The 23,195-nt window shown below is 39.9% G+C and overlaps 1 protein-coding gene across 3 annotated transcripts; it reads left to right on the top strand.

Moving 5' to 3' along the window:
* The first annotated feature begins 4,186 nt into the window (after positions 1-4,186).
* On the top strand, positions 4,187-22,999 carry LOC119654876 (7SK snRNA methylphosphate capping enzyme bin3). 3 transcript variants are annotated; one of them, XM_038060479.1, is made up of 8 exons: positions 4,187-4,297; positions 11,786-13,153; positions 13,254-13,431; positions 13,594-14,387; positions 21,012-21,230; positions 21,288-21,434; positions 21,662-22,417; positions 22,690-22,999. In XM_038060479.1, exons 2-7 carry the CDS (start codon positions 11,849-11,851, stop codon positions 22,373-22,375), a joined length of 3,357 nt encoding a protein of 1,118 aa, XP_037916407.1. In that variant the 5' UTR covers positions 4,187-4,297; positions 11,786-11,848; the 3' UTR covers positions 22,376-22,417; positions 22,690-22,999. The 3 variants fall into 3 exon arrangements, with proteins under 3 accessions (XP_037916407.1, XP_037916405.1, XP_037916406.1); XM_038060477.1 differs by having other exon boundaries at positions 21,662-22,999; XM_038060478.1 differs by lacking the exon at positions 4,187-4,297 and adding an exon at positions 4,323-4,499 and having other exon boundaries at positions 21,662-22,999.
* The last annotated feature ends 196 nt before the right edge of the window (positions 23,000-23,195 follow it).

Below are 23,195 nucleotides of genomic sequence, written 5' to 3'. Positions count from 1 at the left end.
TGTCGCCAGATTTCCTCGCTACTGGCATACTCTTGAACCAGGAAGTGTGCCTGCCGTCTTGTGACGCTCCGTCCTCCTCTTGGTCATCGCCGAACCGCTGCGCTTACCTCCATTATTGGGGGACGTACGGGCCGGTATTCCGCAAGAGTAATTGCCATCCGCCTGGTGTCTGTCGGGGCTAGTCTACTGCTCCCGGGGACCTCTTTCGGCACATCTTGTGGCAACTGGGAAAGGGTTGATTGTGCGCCCGGGTGCCGGAAAGGCTTTTATGGATCCCTGTGGGGAAAAAATAAGAGGGATTATAGCTCCTATAGCCCAGGAATGACTCTATCCACTCCAATCCTTATTTAAGGTAAATGATTACCTTTGTTCGTAATGCCATTACAAAACAAGTCGGGAAACCGGAAGCTGGACGCTTCAGGTACGAAAGGTTTTGTGTATTTCTTAGGCACCATATAGTGGCAGCCTCCTGATTTTTTTCAGATTTTTCGGTTGAATAGTTTCTGAGAATGGCCCCCTTAAAGAAGTGATCCTTTTCAACCCCCCGCCCTCCTCACCCTTCCAACGAATGTCAAAACCAAGATCGGCTTTGAAAAGTACTAATCGAGACCTTTAATTTGATACCCCACATGACTATATTTGATGAAAAAAAATTGTACACCCCCCTTTTGCATGTATGGGAACCCCCCCCCCCCCCCCCCCCCCTTAAATTCGACGTAAAAGGATGTAATTCACTGTATGCGTGAGCGTTCACAGTTCCCACCTTTCTACCAAATTTGGTGTCAATCGCTATAACCGTCTCCGAGAAAAATGCGTGTGACGGACAGACAGACAGTAAACCGATTTTAATAAGGTTTTGTGTTTACACAAAACCTTAAAAAGAGTCTTCATTTTCCAGAAAGTAAAAAATACATGTTTTGATAATAGGTAAGATTTATTCCCTATAAGACAAGTGTAATTACATAAAAATTGCAATTAGAATGCCTTTACATTGGGGACTTCACCACCGTCACCCGATGTGCGCATACTTCCCTGCAACGGGCAAGTAAAGTAGGTCCACGACTTATTACTAGGTTTTGCGAAAAAAGCTCGAAATAGCCAGAACCCGGCAAGAGACCAAATCAACCGACTATTTCGGATGTTGATACTTACTTGGAGCAAGTACCAACGAAGAAATTGCCTATGTAGCTTAAATACATAATTTTTGCCGACATCATTATTCAGACTTTGGCCAATATGTTGATTGGCTACTTGTCGAATTAACTTAAAGTTTCACGCACACTTTCATACAGTCAGCTGTGTGGGACGTAAAGTTTCCACAGCCCACTGCCTGTGTTACGGCTAACGCGCTTCTATTTTATTTCAAGATCATCAATCAAAATACCGACGTTTTTTCCTACCTCCATTGTTTTGTATGGAGACTATATCGTAGCGATAACCCTCAATAATAAAAGAGTTTTTCAATTGATGGATGTTTCCACTGCGCCAAAGAAAGAACGCACCCATGAAAATGTGACTGTGTCCTACCTAATCGACCAGTTAACATTTTAATCTAGATTTCATTATCTGAAAGTTACAAAAAAGTACCACATGTTACATTACTTAGTTAGATTTTCCCAACATTTCGATTTCAATTCTACTTTGAAAAAATAAAATAAAACCAAATCAGGCGAGTAAGCCTAACAAGGAGAGTGTAAACTTCTCGGAATGCTCTAACTAGAAAATTATAGCCAATATTTCAATGTAGGAGCTCAAGCGTGGTGTTGCATTGTACAACTCGGGTACCGTACCCCTTAGTTGCGGCAGAGGTGTTAGATAGGCCTCGCATCCACTGGTATGAATGCTGAGCCTGAACTCAGTATAAATCAGGACCGCTGTGTTTGCATGGCGGGGCTCTGATTGTGGTCCCAAAATCAATCCGTGTCCGAAGAGGACCGTGGGATTATGCCTACACGGCAGGTACTCACGTTAAACCTCCAGGACTTTCATTTCCTTCAATGGAAAGTGAGATTTGGAATCACACTATCACCATACTTTCTTATCGTATTTAACCCGTTTTGAAGATATGTATTGAGTAAACCTTGTACGACCTTTGTTTGGAAACAGTTGTTCATCGACTGTCAAAGAACTGTCTGGTGTGTACGCCGCTTCTAGATTCGCTTCCACCATTGTCCACACGTCATTAATTGCCGCTGTTTTGCTGCTTTTTCTGACGTCCTGCATGAGTGTTTACTTTGTCAAAAAAGAATACATTTCTTCACAATCAAAAACCGGTCCAATGGCGTAGCAGTTTATATATACATACATGCATGGATAGCACTCCTTAACTCCTTGACTGGCTCATACAGAATTGTTGCCAAAATTGCATTCATCACCGTCATATTGAAAAGTCGCCACTGTTTTTATCTCTGAGGGTGAGCATCATTCCATTCCTTCGCACTTGTTGTCCTTTTTGGTTTGTTTCTCGTAAAATAAGCAATGCGATCGGTTTCGTGATAATGGAATTGAATATTTATAGCGGATCATATGCTCTTATCAATTGGCCCGATTTTCTTCGGTTGTAGCTTGGTGGCTGAGTCCTTATCCATATGGTGCAATCTTTGGTTTTATAGGAGTCATTACAATCAAGTATAGCACATCAACCTTATTTTCCCATGCATTGTCTTTTTTCTCGTCTAATCAACGTTTATATAGTTTTTGCAATCTGATTCTTCAATAGAAATTTGATTGTATCTGCTTCTTCAACTTCATCATCGTTTGCAAATGGATTGAAAAGACATTTCTCATCTGCTTCGCCAAATATATGCGCTAAACTTTCCAGTTCATCTAGAATAAGAAAAAATTGATCGGATTTCTGGCATACAAAACAAGCAAAAAGCAAATTTACCCCAAACTCTATGTAAATCAATTCTTCCAGAGCTGTAATATTATCACTTCCATTTCTATTGCACAAAACACGACTGGACTCTTCAAATTTTATTCTACAAATAAACGGCGGATAAAAATTTTAGTATTTTATGGAGGGGAAGCAAATATCCATGCAACAAATGTTTAAAAAAAGTGCATAAAAAACGAATATGCCTATAAAAATTAAATTACTGCGCTGAACTGATTGGTTCCCAGGGACACTTGTCGGTGGTTAAATTTATACAAGTTTAGAGTCTAATATTTTGAAAATTATCCTTCGTATTTCTCGCAACCATATATATATATATACGATTGCCATTTACCTCTTAGTGGGGTATAGTGCGTCAACCACACCTACGCGCCAATTCTCGCGGTTAAATGAAATTGACTGTCCGCCCCCCCCCCCCCTCTCTTCGATTTTCTGAGACGCCTGGACTCCTTCTCTACTATTCTGTGCCAGCTGGCTTTGGGACAACCCACTCGTCAGCCATCTTGGGAGAATGGGTTTGACTGCATGGCATAGCCGGCAATGTAATTGTCGGCCTTCCTTAATGTGTGAATTATTCACTGCCACTTTGGCCATCCGATCACAATGCGTACGAGTGCCAGGTCTGTGCATCGACCAAATTCTTCGTAGCCAGATAGTATCGGGCCAGCGTACTCCGATGATACGACCCGAACAGGTATTGACGAAAGCTTGGAGTCACTTTTCATGCTCTACTCCCATATAGAAACACAAAAAAAAAACTAGCACAGAACAGTCTCAACTTGATTTGATCTGATTAATTTCCCGATTTTAGATGTTAATGTTAATGCGTCGGGCAACATCCAAGTTGGTGCCACCGAAAACGGAAGGTAAGCAAATTGATCGGCGCCTTCGATGCTCTGCCTATTAATGCAGATATGGACAATATGATGACCCGTCAAACTGAAAGCCTTGGTTTTGTTAGTGTTTACCATGTTCAGAAACGGACTTCGTATCTACCCGCTATTAAAATGGACGCATTATTTTATCCCATATCATTCGATAACAATGCATGCAGTGTCATCGTAGGTAATTAGTCAACAATGATTGGAGCAAGGAAGAACATATTCGCATTATGATTGATTTCGCGCCACTTAAGACGTTATTGCGGCCCATTCCGTCTACCTACCTCAAGATGTCTCTATTTACTGTCATTTTAACGAAAACTCAGCAAACTTCACATCCATGAATTCACAATCGGCATAATACGATAACGAGAAAGGGGACCGAGCACCGAGCGAGAGGTTAGTTCGTTTTTGAACGTCGCGTCTGAGGGTGGATCAAGCGGTTCGCTCGTCGAAAATCGTAAATCAAGTGTTTAAATTGAAAAGATTAAGTTTAAAGTGTAGCGCAATCAGTTTGAAAGTGAGTGCACCATTGACTTTTGAATGACTAGATAGACATTTTGCGAAATTCCGCATTGGGAGCACCGACTTCTGTGGTCAACGCGAAGATATGGCACATTCGCCCCACTGCCAGAGCGAGACGGCTAGCGGGGCAATACGGCATATTAAATAATACTTGGCAGTTCGTGCGCTCTCGCTCTAATCTCTTGCAGTAATACACAGTAAATAATCGCACTTTGATGAGTTTTTATGGGACATGGGGATCCTTCCTTTCCTTTCTTGCACCCGCCTGTGCCCGTTTAGCGCTCTTTCCCAATTTGTAACATTTGTTTTGTTGATTTTCTCTGTTGGTTTGTTTTTTTTTTCGCAGATCGTTTGTTGTCTTCATATGTGCACGCTGCCTAGTTAAGGGCGAATGCGAGATTTGTGGTGATAGGCCTGCAGCGAGAGTGCTTTGTTTTTGTATACATATTTGGAGCTTTTGATAACTGCGGGGGTGTAACTCATGTGCTTGTGTCAAGTGACAATTGGGTGAATTAAGTTGACAGCGCGCTCAATCTCGGTACAGTGTGTGTCAGTAGAAGTTGACAGGATGAGGTTATTCGTGCAGATTCCTTATCGAGGAAAATTTAACAGTTCAACTGGATTTACAAGGAGAATATTTGTGAACATATAACCTTCTGCACTGATATATTTCTGCGTCTAAGCAAAATACATTAATATATAACTGCGTCCGGCGCCAAAAGTACTACGTACTAAGTTTTTTAGTGAGTTAGAAATGGGGTTTCGGTTATGTTCTGATAATCTTCTATTAGCTGCTCTAAAGGTTTCAAAGGATCACATGATGTTAATTCGTTTTGTCTTTTAGAATGAAATTTACCAAATATTTACTTGGATCTGTTCTCATAATTGCCGTCGAAATTGTGAAACGAGGGGAAATTTAAATGATTATCAACCATATTAATCGAGGTGCATGCTATTTAACTACTGGATCACCTAATTTCAGTGAAAGGAAATTTGGTATTTTAATTGTGCATCATCGACTCACTTCAATTTGTTTTTAAGGTGTTGTGTGAAGCAAAGCCTTACTAAAATCGGCTTGAGATTTCCTTCGTAACGGCTGGAGCTATTGTCACGAAATTTGTTAAAAATATGTGATCTGCGAACTGCTACACGTGCAGTGATTTGCATCAATATGTGTTGGTTTGAAGGGTGGTGGTGGGTGGAGCAATATTTTTTCACAGAATATTCTCATGTGGGGTATCAAATGAAAGGGTTCCAGTACGAAACTGATCTTATTTCTGATATTGGGTGAAACGCAGGGAGTGAGGACTCTAAATGTGTGCCCCAACAAGGGAGCAGGTCTCGTTCTCAGAACCTATCCAACCGAAAAATCGAAAGAAACCATAGGATGGACCTATACAAAATCTAAACCTCAAAATACATCCCATTCCGATTTAATACATAGTAGAATATTACTATATTTTAGGAATTCACTAATCCTCTTTAAGTTTATTGAAAATGATTGATATGTAGATTTCGCAGTAACATAGACGATTTTATTTCGTATGATACTGGCAAGTTTCACGGTCATCGCACTGAAATCAACAAAGTTAAGATTGACTACTTCGTTATCCAACTTCTAAGCGGTCATGGAGGTTTTCAGTCTTACCTGCACGGGATTGAGAAGGTGCGATCCCCTGACCTTTTTTTCTTGCGAAAGATAGGACGGCTGTTGTCAGCAGCTTTATGCAGACATAGGGGATCTCTCTCTCCAGACAACATTGTCAGAGAGGTGCTGAAGAGCGTTGGCAACTGGAGTGGTGCTGCCCATTATTTTCGGGCTCTATTTATTGCGAAGAAGATTGAACTCGACCGGCGGAGGGGCCGGACGACCAGGGGTTCCCTGAACTAACAACTCCCTCTCCTCCCGTTGAAAGGGATTCCCTGATTTGAAGGCTTCCAAAGCCGGGAAGATTAGGCCGAAGTAGTGTGTCAAAAGGTTCCAGGCTAGTTCTCTGATGATAGGGAGGCGTTTAGTTGGTAATCCGACAGCGTACTATTGCGGGAGCCCAACTTTCTTTGCGTAAACGCATATCCTACTCCCAAAAAAAAGGTTATCGAATACTCAAGCCATAACACGCTGAGGATTACCTTGGCGGATAAAGTGGATTTCGTAAGATCACGAAAGCTAAATGTTTTTCGCATATTTAGATGGGGGCGAGATGAGAATTCAGAAATAAGAGATTAATTGTGTATGAATTGATTGCATTTAAGACGTGCTTGAGGTCGCCATCATATAAGGTGGCCTCATCTAAACAGCAGGAAGCATATGAATATCTTATTTTTACCTTTTTTTAGTTTCTTTTATTTTTTTGTTTTGTATATCGGCATCAATTAGTCGAGGCAGATACATATGCATATGTATATACACGCTGGTGAAGTTGCAGGTATTGCCCAACTTAAATAGACGTACATATGTGTACGATTGTACCAGCCCACGTAAGATAAACACAAAAGCTTTATGATCATTATCTTCCAATTTGAATTGATTTTGTCTACTTATTCGAACTTTATTAAAAACAAGTCGGGAAATCGGAAGCTGGACGCTTCAGGTACGAAAGGTTTTGTGTATTTCTTAGTGCATAGCACGTAATATATGCATATATTATGTGAGAATATCCACTTTCGGATGATATTGACATTCATAGTCTTGAATTTGTAAAGAAGCGACAATTTTGACGTATTATAACTTTAAATTTTGGAGCCCAGGTACCATATAGTGGCAGCCTCCTGATTTTTTTCAGATTTTTGGGTTTGGTAGTTTCTGAGAATGGCCCCCTTAAAGAAATGATTACTTTCAATCCCCCCCCCCCCCCCCCCCCGCACTCCCCACCTTTCCAACAAATGTCAAAACAAAGCTTCGAAAAGTACTAACCAAGACCTTTAATTTGATACCCTACATGAATATATTTGATGAAAAAAAATGTACATCCCTCTTTTGCATGTTTGGGGACCCCCCTTAAATTCGTCGTAAAAGAATGTAACTCACTGTATGCATGAGCGTTCACAGTTTCCAGCTTTCTACCAAATTTGGTGTCAATCGCTGTAACCTAGAAAAATGCCTGTGACAGACAGATAGACAGTAAACCGATTTTAATAAGGTTTTGTGTATACACAGTCGCAGTACTGAAAGTTAGACGTTTCGGGTATGAAGGTTTTGTGTTCTTCTTGTGTGAGAAATTTCCTATTCACGTTTCTTCATTCACATATACCTTCAAATCAAAATATTTCTTGATATATGACATTTCCAATGACATTCCAATGACAATGACATATGTATGTATTTCCAAACTCCAATTCCGTCGTTCATATAAGTTCACTTTATATGGTGATGACATCATGCAATGCGATAAATTCACATGAAATGCACAATTTTGATTTTCTATAACGTTGTTAATAATAGTTGGATTTTTGTCAAATTTTCAATAATTATGCATTATATTATTTACAACCGTACCAAATGTGCTTCTAGGATGAACTTAAGGGAGGCTTTCGAGTAAATTTCTAAAATATGGTAATGTACTATTATTACCTTTATTCAAGCAGGTATCTGTTAGACCTATTATCCCAAAAACGGTGATTCCTATTATAGGGGGGGGGGGGGGTCGGTCTTAAATGCAAAAGGGGGTGTAAATTTTTTTTCACCGAATAGAATATCAAATTAAAGGTCTCGATTAGTACTTTCCGAAACCGGTATTAGTTTTCTCATTGGTGCGAGGGTCCGAAAACCATCAGTTACCTCAAGGACCCGTTCGCAGAGACTACCCAACCCAAATATCTAAAAAGGAATATGGGGATCCATGCACATGGTGTTTAGAACTGAAAATACTCTCCATATCAATACCTACTTGAATTAAGTTAATTGTAGTATATTATCATATTTAGGGCACTTAGCACAGAACACAAGAGGAGGAGTGCGAGCGTCTTGGGAAGTCGGGAGAAGGGGGGTGCGGAAGGGCATTTCAGGTAACCGCGAACGATGTGGTTGACGCCCTATACCCCACGAAGGGGTCAATGGCAACCATATATATGAGAACGTTGCGGGCTCGGAGCGATATCCAGTCTTCAGAGCAGAACTGGAAAGTGATAGGACACGGTCAACATGCTTCTCATCCTACAAATCAATCGCTCACGAGTTGCTAGCGCAGTTCGCTGGGAAGAACAAAACTTAGTTAGTGCTCATTAGCAAGCATTCCCGCAATAAGGACTCACCTTAATGGCACCCTGACATATCATATACCGCTTCTATCTGGGTTCGGAGCGGCACCCTCCTTAGGGTTTTTGCAAAAGGCCGAAGGGGACTTTTTGTCTGGATTCGGTGTTTATCCAACACGGGTGGCAAGTTCTGAAAGACTTTTTGGCAAACGACCATCAATACATTGCCTTCGAAGTGGGTGGTTGACACAAACCCTCGGTGTGCGCAACCCTAGCGCTCTTTCTGCAGCTGACATTTGTAAATTCAGCTATGAACCTGTTAACAACGGCCTGCGGAGCTTCGATGCCCAGCAAGGCATTGAGACACAAGGAGTGTCACAGACTCCGCCGCTTAACACAACGTCTAAACGATCGGCAGGAGGCATGTAGCATAATAACAGAGTACAGATCAGCCAAAAGGAAACTCCGCGGCGCAAAAAGCACGAAAAAACTCGCTGTTGGCAAGATCTGGTCGATGAAGTAAATGGGGACCCGTAGGGACTCGTTTACAAATTTGTAACTAGAAAAATCGGAGCTCTCTGGAAAACCCTATTTACTTAAGACCGAGCAGGTGAACCGCATTGTACGGGCACTATTCCCCGTACGGAATCATGACGGTGGACTGCCCACACTCTATAAAAGAGTAGGAATAGATAGTGCTCTCTATGAAAAACAAGAAGGCGGTAGGCCTGATTCCAGCAGAGGTGGACAAACTGGTGTTCCAATAGAGAGGGAGAGGGCATTTTCCCTTCTTGTTGGTAGGTAGTGACGCTTGCGCTGATCAGCAAAGGGAAGGCGACCCTGAGTTGCCATCTTCATATTGGCCACTTTGTATGCTTGACACCGCGGGGAAAGTGCTTGAAAAGCTCATCAGAAGTAAACTCGATGAAGCGATACGCACTGCTGGAGACTTATCCCCACGACGGTTCGGTTTTAGAGCAAGGAGATCCACAGTTGACGCTGTCATGCAAGTCGTGGATGCCGTTCGTCTAGGGGTGGGACCTAGCCATCGAGCACGACGACACTTATCACACCTTTTTTTTGGGAAAAGTGGGATGGGATTCGTTAGCGGCTGTATTTAAACGCAGGGGATGTCTCTCTAGACAGCTTTGTCAAGGTGCGCTGACAGGTGGAGCCGTGTCGCCCATTACTTTCAGGTACTTCTCGTTGCTAAGAAGATTGAGCTTAACCAGTGGAGGTGTCGGATGGCACCTGTATATATATTTATTATAAAATTTTTTTTTAGAAATTTCCTGGCAACTCTCCTTAAGTTTATTCGAGAATCATCAATTGCAGTAATTTAGGCTATACTATAGGGCATGATGCTGCCAAATTTGGTGGAAATCGCACGATTATAATAGGTCAAAGTTGTCACTTTCGAGCAATTTTTTTGCATTCTAATACTTTGAATGTCAGTATCATACTAGAGTGAATGGTTTGACAAACTAAATGCATATATATTTCGAGCTAAGTACGAATGGGACACCCCATACCCATTCAACTATGCTTAAATAAGCAATACACAAAACCTTTCGTACCTAAAGTCAAGAAACCGGAAACTGAACCGGTTTCTCGACTTGTTCTAAATTTAATTTTGAGAGAGACGCATTTACAGTTTTTTTTTTCAGAAATTTACTTTTTATTACATTACATATACGTTATGCTTCACATGTCCTTATTGTTATATCGGCTGTCCCTAGTTCATAGAGTAGTCCATAAGTTTGGTCAAACAATTTTCCTGTTCAGTGGAAACCTTCTTCGGTGCAGACCTTGCCACTTATATCAAGCGGAGGTCCGGATTCGGGAAGCTATTTAATAGGGTATCTTCGAAAAAAAGCTAGATTAATAGGGGCTCGAAGAAGTGTTGTGCCAGATCATAGATCAGTATTCCCTGTTGTAAATAAGAAAATGTACAATATAATACAAAGAATAATTATAAAAATGTTCTTATGTACACAATATTTAGAGAATAAGAGAGTTTTTCGAAAATTGCGTTTCTTGGTAGGAAATGTATCTTTTTTCAAAAATATAAATGAACTTTCAAAAAAGGCGGAAATGGAAACACGGAAGCGGAATTATTTTTTTTCAAGAGGAAAAAATTGATAATTGATAGAAAAAAATCCTTTGAAAGCCGATCGTCACGATATTTGTGTTTACTGTGAGAAACAAAACCTTATTAGAATCGATTCAATGTCTGTCACACTAGAACGTGTAATATGTGAAGCCCTTTACATATAGTAAATGGCGCCAGTTTGTATAGAGTTTAAAGGGACGCTCCCCATAGATGCGAAAGGGAGTTCAAAATATGACCCCAAAAAGTGTAACAGGTCTCGTTCTCAGAACTTATCCAACCAAAAATCTGAACGAAATCTAAACCTCAAAATATATCCCCTTCCGATATCTGCACAAATAAAGTTAAAAAGAGTATACTACTGTATTTTACGGTATAAGGGATAAAATAAGGTGTAACTTTGGGAAGTTTGAAGAAAATTCAACAAAGTTATAGAAGGGGAAACTTTTCCATTTTATGTGAATTTCATGTACTCTAAAACGTGTATGACCTCATCATCCTATGTAATTTTACATATTCGCAACCAAAAGATTCTTAACTGGGTAGGGCTCAAACGCCTCTCTGTAGGCATAAACACTTCTAATATATGTAGGATTGCAAATTTTTATCCTTTTTAATACCATTTTTTTGCGAGGCGAGACTTTATCGACCTCACTACCAGATTCTTGTTTAGGTGAAGCATAAGCTATTTTTTGCCATTCATTTTATAAGACTACTTCCGTTTATATGTATATCGATCGGTCTATTCTCGGCTGACTTTAGAATCGTACAGGGATAATGCCATTAATTTTCTGGTTTTCGAGCCTTTCCAAGAGTAAATGCTTACCTACCAACGTGTCGTCAGTTGGGTTCTTGTATCCACAGGATGATTATGAATGCATGTTGGGAAGCGTGTGTAGTACGAGTTTTGAAGGAAGATCGTTGTCATTTGTTAATTGCAAGAACTCCTTCCCTTCCTATAGACTTATTTCAAGCCCAGTAGTCCTTCTGACTGAACCGAGTTGGATTTTATTTGTACTTCGAAAAATTGTGTGTGGAATCAACTGTGGTCTATACGAGGAAATATATCGTTGAATGAGTCTTCTTATTATATTTTAGATTAAAATCGATTATATTTTTTTATCACAACACAGATCACATCACAAATAACATTAACACCAGCTTTTTTTCTTCAATTAGAGTTATCTCGGATGCAGATATTGTAGATATCACTGAAGCAATTCTACCATAAATGGCAAAAGGATGTCGTCGAATGACACTGAAGATTCCTCTGCCATTTCGGTTACCACAAAGTGTGATCAAGGCCTCATACAAATGACGTGTGTCGTAGAAGCTCAAGATCAAAATAAAAGCCAGCCTGACGGTGTTGCGACCCAGCATACGATCGATCAGGCACCTTATAGCACTTCAAGTACTAGGTTAGATTTTACAAACAACATTGTTATCGACAAAAACGATAATTTTGGATCGCAACAAACAAAACCTAGAAAGCATAAACGCATAAATAAAACAAACCATAATCAGAAAGTGAAAATGCGTGCTCCTCAACCACCTGGCATGGTGAAAAAGTTGTCACACAAAGCGTTTAAGGCGCATTTGAAAAATTGTAAGCAAGTTATAAAGGCCGAATTGGAAAATCTACACAATGCAAAGAGTCAAACTGCGCACCGTAAACAACATTCAACAAAAAGCACCAAGCAGAACTTGAAGAAAATGATTGGCATTGGCAGCAGAGCTGCTCAGTTTGCACTACGGTCGAAGTTTTTCTTGCCAGCTAAACGACCACGAAAAGAAGTCATGATACCGCCTACTAAGTTTTTGTTAGGCGGCAACATTTCAGATCCCTTGAATTTAAATGGTTTGCAAAATGAATCGCAAAACCCAACTCCCAACCAAACCCCACAGCAATCGCCAATTACAACACCACCTAAAGTTGAAGTTATCATTCCACCTAACATCTACGACCCACTTCATTTGTTAGATCCTGTCGATTCAGCTGAATATGAGAAGCAACTTGTATCCCCAATGAAACGCAAGCCAAAACCAAAACATCGTCATCGTAAAAAGAAGCCAAAGCGTAAAAGTACGAATGAGGCAACATCGGACACAAGCTTGACAGAAAATCCTTTAGTGATTGCTGTGGGCGGCCCTCCATGTACAATATCGTGTCCCCCACCACCGGATTTGGCTAATTCAGATGTACCCATCGACGCAACAGGCGATAATACGAGAGAACTCGTAAACAGTGCTATAAGTTTAGAGGGTAAAAATACAAGCATTGCAGCAGAAGTTAATACAAGCGGAGTAGTACAGGATACTAACGAAATTAAAAAAGTAGAGGACTCGGAGGGGTCTTTGAGAAAGGATAGCGTCAGCGACCCGGTTGCCATTACAGGTGCATTTGGCGTAGTGCGAAGTACGGAAAAAGAAAAACCACGCGACTTGAAACTCGATTTAAGTGATTTAGCGGGTAGTGATCAACATTCAATAAGCAGCGGGAGTGGAAGGAAGAGACGAATAAGCGAAGGACCTAATAAAAACAATAAGGTAAATATAAATAGGTAACTTGAGATTCATTGAAGTTCGATTGACTTGGATCCAGGCTTCTAATGCAGAGAAATTTTATTCATATCTCGTATATTCACAGTTTCGAAGAGTAGATGCTATGGACAAAATAGTAAGTCCTGTTGTTCCACAACCAGGCGCCTGGAAGCGTCCTCCGCGAACAATACCAACAGGAGCCAGGAAGGGTTCACGGTTACGTTCAACTTCAGTCAGCGAAAATGAACTCGTAAGCCCCACTGATGATACGAAGACATTTGATAGTGAGTATTTATTATTTCCATGTGCAATGGGTTGATGAAGTCGGTCCAAACATCACCATTTAGTTGACAAAGGGTGATTCTCCGTAGTCTTTCGTAGGACCGCCTCAACTCAGATTCTTTATAAATTCTTACTATTTTTTCACGGTATATATCTTTTCGCAGGCGAAAGTATTCGTTGTGATACCCCGGAAGTTGAGATACTTAAACCCATTCCGGAAAATGAAACAGTTAAAGATTCGGAGATGGTTCCTCCGCCTGAACAACACAAACCAAAACAATCAAACGAAAAGTTGCCGAAGTTCCGAAAGGATGGTGATAGGTATCAATATGGAAATTTTGATCGATATTCGGGTTATAGGAACATTAACGAAATCATGGATGTTCGCCTGGAAGTATTCCATAGAAACGCACATCTATTTCGTGGCAAGGATATTCTCGATATCGGCTGTAATGCAGGTCACATTACAATAGCAGTTGCCAAAAATATGGCACCAAAATCTATTCTCGGTTTGGATATCGATAAAAATTTAATAGCAAGGGCGAGAAAAAATCTGTCTATGTACGTGAGAGTACCGAGAGATAACCCAAAAATTAAGAATGAAAAATCAGAGAAAATTGAAGACAATGGAAAGTCTAACATGCAAAATAAAACGAATGTTGATGCCACGTCTAGTGTGAGTACAACTTCAGTGGGTCCATCAAAAGACAAATCACAACAGGAAAGCTCGAGCAATATTCCACAATCAACAAATAGGAATAAGAATCTCAATAGAAGGAAGCGAAATCAACAAAGCAACAAGAATGAAAAAGGAGAACCTGAATTCTTTCCTATTTCATTTCCAATCACGTATGGTCCAATAAGAGAAATCGTAGCAAGTACGAGTAAAGACAGCAACTCACCGCCTCAGCCTCATGTGGCCGTCAACCAGTTTCCTAAGAATACTTTCTTTCGATGTGTAAGTAAATTGAATTACTTCAAGTTAATCACTTTTCCACCTTAATTCAAATTTTTCTACTATTGTTGTCATTTAGAAATTGTAGAATTGATATTCTGTCTAGTTTTCTTTGCTCCTAACTGCCCCCCACACAAATCACTCATCAGTACCAATTCATATCATAGGTAGGTTAATTAGATTCTAGTGAACACCCGAAATAAGCCGATGTGATTGCTGCCGTAACAAAAGAAGGATATCAATAACATAGTTCGATTGCATCTACCAAAGGAAATAGATTTTGTTAAGAAAATCTATAAATGTCACATGCAATTATAATGGCATGCGCTGCCAGGACACGATGATGTTATTTAATTTTTCAAATTACAGAATTTTTCCAGCAGACCAGAATTGATATCTGTTGTCGAGCGATGACTGATCTGCTCTGTATATTGTAATTTGTGAATTCAAGGTTGTTCTGTGGGGTAAAATCGCCATTCATCCGATTGCAACTCATCCAGAGAATTAATGACGATAGATTACACCATATCATTGTCATTCATGTCTCTTCTAAAAGAGCTGGTAACATCCCATAGTGCACAATCCTGACTTTCTCTGACAATACTGATTATATGTTAACTGTTAAAATCAATCGTTCCCCCGATTTCATCCTGAAAATTTCGATGTAGCACATTTTGCTGATGGAAAGTGTTTGACTTAAGGCGGTCTTTTACCATCAGTAAATTTCAGGCCTATTTTTGAGATTTAATTACAAAGCAACCACTGAAGATAATCTAATGAATTTTCTTTATTTAATGTATACATGTTAGCATCGTTTTTCTTCTATCCTTGAACTGTTCTTTCCGAAGTCCTTGTCCAAATGTTATGAGCGACTTTGAGGTACCTGGACGGCCATTTAGTCCACCCAAAATAAAAAAAAGTATTGGGTTGACTATGTTTTGCGGTATTTGTATTATTTAGCAAATTTGCAAAAATATGCATATTTTTATAAAAAAAAGTTGTAATTTGCACTTTTTTCAACCATTTAGAGGTTGTAAAAGTGGAACAAATCAAAATTTAAAAAAAATGTTCACTCAACAATTAAAAAAAATTGATAGAATTCGATAAATAGAAGTGATGCGCCAATGTTTAAAAAAATCAACTTTCGGGGAAACACGATTATGCCAGGACCGTAGAGCTCTTCTTTCTTATTAAGAAAATGTTCTCTGCTGCCCGCGTTTTACCCTCTCTGTTGAATTCGGTCTCTCTTTGCAGCGTCACTGGTCCTACGGTCGGAGCGGTTGATGCGTTTTTTGTCTCCCAAAGTAATCCCGATTTCATCAACTGTACAATCTGGAATCGATGGAAATTCTGTCATGCTGAAAACGTGTGAGAGTCCTTTGGGCCTTGACCTGATGCCACTTGATGAGCAGCAATGCCAGCAATGAGCTACATTGCACTAAGCGCTCGAAAAAAGCGTAGGTGTTCATATTCGCCCTCCGAAATACCCATGAAGGAACGTGCTTTTCACAAAATTCTTTTTCTGGTATATTCTCAACATCATCTACTTTCAAAATATGCAAAAAAAAACGATTTGCTAAAACAACGTCCGTAGAAGATCCCTTTAATAGAAAGCAAAATGTCTATAGGTAATCAAATATGGAGTTTAAAACTCACGACATATATGGAATCGTCAATAATGGTGACGAGAATCAATAAATTTAAACTTCAAAAGGAGCAGAGTGAAAAGATTGGTATTATTGACTAGAACATGGAAAGAAAGTATTCTTTAATATTATAAAACACTAGTTTTTCTTCCAGTTAAACAACAAACCCAAGGGCAATTTCTTCTCGATACGAGAATAGTTATTGTATAATGTCCCATGCCGACTCTATATGCCTCCCAAATCGGTAAACCTTAACCTGGCCGACCATCTGTAGCATTTGTTCGAAGTCCAGGTCCATAAACGGTACATTTAAAAATATGATGTCCGGAAGATATTTAGAACCAGAGAACGAAATTTTCCCTGATGTAATTCACCATATTTTCAAATCTGATGCATCCTTTTAGAGTCGGAATTTTATTCATAACATTGAAATTGAAATGGAAGTTTGAATTTAGTTGGCCAATTCTTTTGTTGTGTTCATTTTCTTTGCTTTTCTTGTGGGATACGTATTACATGGGAATAAATGTCTAGGTCTCTCAATAGGCTGCCCGCGTTAGAAAATAACTATATATATTTTTGCGCCGAGATGGTAGTTTCACCTGCCCAATTACCAGATCCGTTGAAATTCGGAATGCTCATTTATTAATTGTAATTGTTTAAAAACTGAATTTCTACCATGCGCAAAAGAAAACGCGGTGATTGGCTGACACTTCATGTGACATCACGGAGCGAGTAATTTGAATCTTTCATGGTGAATTGTGGCGTGAAAGGACAATCCTTGAATTTTTAATTTACCTTACGTTTTGGCAATAATAGTGACAAGCTATATATATATAGCAAGTTCTGACGAGTACAACTTTCCCGAAAAGAAAGGTGTCAAAACGGAAAGTTCAATATGTTGTTTACCGCATATTTGTTATACTAAGTAGAATAATAGCGTTATAATTTTTAATTAATATCTGTCTCCATCGATTGTATCAAACATATTTTTCATTTTGCAAGTGTGGGAAATTAAATCAATACAAATTTTCGCCATATTCTCATATAATTGAATTACCGCTGCCAGCGTAACTGATAGAACAATACCGTGGGGAAAGAGTTGTTAATGCACAAAGACAATGTTTACACGGCTTTGGCGGAAATAATGCCCGAATGAAGTATCTTGTGCACCTGAATACACTTCATTCGCATTTTGTTTAAGAATCAAGGGAGTCCTAAGGCCACTATTTTAATGGCGACGGGACCAGTTCGAAAGCAACACGCTTTCTCGGTTGTGGTCCACGGAACCCTCATCCTTGGGGAAGCACTCAAGTTGAAAACATATAACTTGCGGTAAGTGGATCGCGGACTTAGGAATCCCTCGACTCTTAAAGAAATTTTTAGGTTAGCTTCGGCCGGCTTAGGGCTGAATTTTACAAGGCGGTTTTGTCTTCATTATAATTTATACACATGTCGTGTTTTTGCTCCCCTATATTAAGGGGAGCAAATACTAACTTGTAACCACTTCGTTCACGCTGCTTCTAGGGCAGAGTCTGATGAGTTGCCTCTACCCTGGACGAAACGATAATTCATATATTAATTCGCATCTTTACTTGGACGGCGACAAACCGTACGTTTTTTGAAAGATTTGCAGGCCGCAAAAAACGGATTTGAGGTGAGCGGGATTCGAACCATGATCCAGTTGAATATTCTACGGGATCTTGTGTTTTGAATCAGGATCATTTACCTTCCGCCTCCTTTGCAATTTTGCAGCTGTTGGTCGAATTTTCGGGGAATGAGCCTTTCTGAGGTTTTAGAAGTGCAGCATACCATTTTCAAGATGTTCTTTCAACAGAAACATGAAAAACGAATGGTAGTGACACAAAATTCTAAAGTTCAAATTTAAAAAAAATGTTAACTCAAAGAAACTGGATTTCGCCGAGCGATGGCTATCTACTTCTTCTGAATATCTCCCTCCAAAAGCTTTCAGCAGGTATTTCGTGGAGTTATTTGCGCAGCAAAGCATGAAAGAGTATTTACCGTTCTCCTTGACATTTCACGCGCGAAATTAATTTTGATACTTTTATATTTTAATATTTAACTGCCAGTTGTTGGTCCACTGAAGCTTCTTGGCGCGACTTGTGATATCACACAACATGGCGCAGACTTTTCAGTGTGTTTGAATTTGGTTGAAATTTCAAATGTTGATAATTTCGAACAATCAGTTTTTTTTCATAAATAGTCTTTGAGAGTTTTGTAAGATTGCACTACAGAAGTGGTTTACGTCATTAGTGAAACTATTGTACCGTTTCATACGTATTTAGATGTGGGTTCTTCAACCTCCTCTCTTCTAGAACATTTTTTTTTGTAGTGTACCAACAATTTTAATAGTCACATTACACGATATACATTAGTATGACACAAAATACAACAAAAAAACATAGATGAATATCTTTTCTTTTTGCTTTTTGCTGGGCAACACTAATAGCGCGCTAACAAATTTCGAAACTATTTTCCTCTTCAGCGATATAAGCGGCACATTCTGGGTCTATGCGAAGTAATAGTACTCCTATCCGTTTTGCGGCAATCTGCTTTTGTACTCTGGAAAGTCGAGTGATAGCAGATGTGAATCCGATGTCGGGAATCTTTACTGCAAAATTTCGTTCCACGTTAGAGAACATCACAATTGTGCAATGCTACCCAATTACCAGAAGTTCGGGAGAGACTTCCTAATGGTGACATTGAGATCGTGATAGATGGGTGATCTGAATGTTAGGGTGGGTGCTGACTACATCTAGCTTGAACATGTGATGGTCAAGCTTGGTTTTGGTGACCGTAAGACCCCGGCTAAGACTACCCACCAGCACAATATGGTTTTAGAGCGGGGCAATCCCCAATTTATGCCATTGAGGAGATGGTCCGAGCAATGAAACTGGCTGAGGCACACAGTCGATAAGCGATGCTCCTTGTGACCCTGGACATAAGAAACGCCTTCAATTCAGCGAAGTGGTGACACATGCTCGAAGCAGACTCTTTTCCATACCCCAAGCTACCTATGACGGATGTTAAGGAGCTATTTAAAAGCCGCGCCGCACTCTGCCAGGCCCGGGAAGGACAGCGCAAGTGAAGGTAATATCGGGGCGGCTCAGGGATCTATCCTTGCTCCGGACCTTTGGAACGCCTTATGTCTTCTACAACTGGAGATCCCTAATGAATGACATCTGGTCAGATACGCTGATTATGTGCCGGCACTGGTTACCGCACGCACGGTTGAGCAGACTCAGCACATACTGGGAATGGTGATGCGGCGAGTAAGCAGATGCACTGCTGAACAAAGATTCTCCCTAGATCTGGAGAAACCGAAGCTATTGTGCTGACCAAGGAGAGAATTCCCATAGTCCTCGCTATTCAGGTTGGTGAAAACACGGTCTTGTTGAAGTCGGTGGTAAAATACCTCGGCATCATGATAGACACGAAGCTTCTTCGGGCAGATTCGCAACATTGCAGGCAAGTCTGCGGTTAGAATGTTCGCGATTTGCCGCCTGGTGTCCGATGCAGAAGATCCCTTACCCAGCAGGCGTCGCTTACTGTGGGCGCAGCTCAGTCTGTCCTTTACAGTTCCGAAATGAGCTGACTTCTTCAGCAAGGAATCGTATCGCAAACGCCTAGCACGAGTACAAAGACTGGGGGTTCTGTGAGTTGTGTCCGTCTATCTTACTATTTCGAAGCCAGCAGTTGGGATTTAGGAGTTGTCTGGGCGTAACACAAGAGGTTCCAACTCCACCTCGATACGGACCATTATCCATTATGGGCGCTTGCGTGTCACTACTGCGTCTGTTCGCTGAGGGGCAGAAGCCCCATTCTGCAATATGAGCCGTCTCTGCTATCCAGTTTTCAGAAAGCTTCCTTATTGTGTAAACAATAAAAATTCAAAATCAAATCCCGCCCAATAATATCGATGCCCCAGGTGCACGTCCTAAAATAATGTTACAAGATCTAACCAATGAGGAAAGGTAGAGACGAGTCGATGGACGTAAGAGAGCTCTGTTGATAACTGCGAATGGGGGTAACTGGAACGCGCTGAAACTCCATTACAGAGGAAAAGTTCGAAAAATTCAGCGCAGTGTGCACTGTGACAAGAGGAATTCCACCATTGCGTTGGTCAGTATTGATCTCCCCACCATATACCTCATCACGAAAGGCCTTGCAGGTGTTTTTAGGCCAATGGTCGATTGTCCTGTCAAGGTCGTTAACGGCCAGGGTAGGCCAGTTAAAATTCCGAAGAAGGGATCCATCTTTGACAACTACAGTGGTATCTGCATTAGCACATTTCAAATCATCGGAAGAGTATCCCGGAGAAACCAGTAGCTATTATCAGAACGACGTATCGTTGCACAAAATGTCGACAGTGGAGACCGCTAAGATAGCATTTTGCCATCGATACTTTCCTTTCTCGTTTTCGAAAATAAAATGGGCCGAAAATCGAACAATTTGTAAATCTAGGAAGAGTTGTCTCTGCTAACGGTGCAGCATCGAACTTAATGTTCTTTCACGCATTAACAGCATTAAACCGATTTCCTTTTTTTGTCCTAAGTTCGGAAATGCTACGCGAACACCACATCATGTCCTGCTATTGTATTGGAAGCTGTACGCGGAAAGTGATCGTCACTGTTACTCAAAAGCTACAAACTTTCATCAATTCATGTCTATGTTATGCCATTGGAATATTCTGGCCTGAGACAATGACAAATAAAGAGCTTTGTCGTCGTACGGGCCAGGTAATAGTAGACAGGTTCATGGAAAGGTGGAAATGAGTTATCGCATAAATGCAATAATAACCCTTTGGATGGACGGCGAGTGGCGTATTCCACCACTTCACCCAATAAATTTTTTAATATATTAACATGAAAGCCAAGAAGAAATGCTACAGAAACTACATATTATTCAATATATATATATACTTAATAAATTCAATAAGAACTAACTCAAACTGTCATCACAGGTGAACTATGTTTTGAAAGATGAATCGCTGATTAATAGCGAAACCCAACAATATGATGTAATACTTTGTCTGTCTGTGACGAAATGGATTCATTTGAATTTTGGTGACGCTGGACTCAAATTAGCCTTCAAGCGGATGTTTAATCAACTGCGTCCTGGTGGAAAATTAATATTGGAGGCACAAAATTGGGCGAGCTACAGAAAGAAGAAAAACCTCACAGTAGGTTTCTATACAATATTTTCAACGTGTCAAGTATTAATCGATTCTTTTTCTTAGGAAACAATATACAACAACTACAAAAGCATTGAATTTTTCCCCAATAAATTCAACGAATATCTACTAAGTAGCGAAGTTGGTTTCAGTCATAGCTATTGCCTAGGTGCTCCAAGACATATGAATAAAGGTTTCTGCAGGCCGATCCAGGTAAGAATCAATATATTCAAAATAACAAAATCGTATATATTTGCACAAATTAAAAACAAATATGAAAGTAGACTCAAATTCGAATCGTATTCAATTAGGGTATATTTAATGCTCTTTTATAAATCCTGGTTGTCGCTATTTATCTATTACTCTAGACGTTAAATATTCAAATGGAATTTGACCTTATTATTGCAATATATGTTCAACCTTCAATTTTTTTCATCTAGCTTTATGCAAAAGGCGATTACACACCAAATCACATTAGGTGGAGTGATAACTATCATCCACAGACACCGTATGAAACATATCGTGGTATATATGCAGGAATGACAAGGCCGCCCTATCCAGTCTGGGGTCCATTAGATACACCACGTGGCAATTCGGGTTCATATAGCTGTCGTCAAACGCCCGTTCATCCAGGACTCACCACTTCGCAATATTATAATCCTCTTGAAAGTGATAGTTATCTGCCAAGTTATGATAATGAGGTTCAAAATCGTCATTATGTGTTTGCATCTCCATTATATCAAACCGTCTGGTCGCCACCGCCAAGTTTAAGGAATCCATCGAACCGAACTCCTATATTTGGTAGTATAAGAGAAGCGGATAGCGACGAATGTGTAGCAAGGCATGTTTATCTACCAACGGACTTTGGTGCATCACCACAAGCTGGTGGAGGGAGTGCATTTAATAGCGTCCGAGAGCCAGATCATGAGGATGGAAGCCAACAGGCACAATCTAGTAAGCAACATGTGTACGCCAATTGCGAGGATCTTTCATCCTCTTTCGCAGACAACTCATCGTCACCGCAAATACATAATTCGTCATCATCGTCCCGTGCCGCTGCCCTTAGCACACAAAATTCGGACCAACTAGATTCGAATGTAGACACTGAAAATGACTCAACTGTGAATGTAGACGTCGATGACTGTGACAATTGATCGATTCATTTCCGTGAGTGAGATTTAGGAGTTGAAGAGCTTGTGAGTTTTGAAAATAAGTTTCACTTTTGATTTGGTGATAATGCTACCTTTGTGAATTTATTTCCATAAAATATGAGAATTACATCCTCATTTTGTAGCTAAAAGACCAAATGATTTGCATATGTCGCAGGGTATAATCCGCACATTCTTAGGATCATCCGCTAATTTAATAGCAAGTGTAATTTTATTCGGTTTCTCATCCTGTTTCTCTTTTAAGTGATCAACCACCTGAGTGGATTGAATTGATTAAAACTTTTATTTACTATTCACAGACTTCCTGTTTATCAATACCTTTACCAAAATGTTAAATGCTGATAATTCTTCTAAGAACTGAAATCAATCCCAAACACCATTTAAGTAAAAATAGATCACCTAGTTTCTCAGCATTCATCATGATGGATGTTCGAGAAGAATTGCAACTTTATGTTTCTACTTATTAATTTATTTTGAGGAAAAAAAGATGTTGAATTTCTTTTTTTAAATTTAGTCGTTTATAAGAAGTTTATAATAATAGTTTAAGCAAAGTGAAACACATCTGTGATTTGCGTAAATTGTCAAATAAAGCTACTTTATTAAGATTAATTTTGTATCAGTCTCATATTCACTTCGGTGTAAAAGATTCGTCGAGATGTTTATTGTGTCTATGCCTTAATGACGGTAGTACCCCTAATGCTCACTCTCTAGGTTTCAAATCACGTTTTCAAATTTCAGGTTAAAGTAGTCAGACGTTAAGGCCCCACTCTGTCGTAGTGAGACTAATATTTTTGGTTGGAATGTT

Source organism: Hermetia illucens, chromosome 4 (assembly GCF_905115235.1).
Source record: "Hermetia illucens chromosome 4, iHerIll2.2.curated.20191125, whole genome shotgun sequence".
Classification (NCBI taxonomy): domain Eukaryota; kingdom Metazoa; phylum Arthropoda; class Insecta; order Diptera; family Stratiomyidae; genus Hermetia; species Hermetia illucens.
Note: the sequence above shows the minus strand (reverse complement) of the source record. Positions and strands in the feature narration are given on the sequence as shown.

Coding starts and splice junctions, on each gene's coding strand:
- LOC119654876 (XM_038060479.1), top strand. CDS start 11,849: ATGTCGTCGAATGACACTGAAGATTCCTCTGCCATTTCGGTTACCACA. Junction 13,154..13,253: donor GACCTAATAAAAACAATAAG/GTAAATATAAAT, acceptor GTATATTCACAG/TTTCGAAGAGTAGATGCTAT. Junction 21,231..21,287: donor GAAAGAAGAAAAACCTCACA/GTAGGTTTCTAT, acceptor TCTTTTTCTTAG/GAAACAATATACAACAACTA.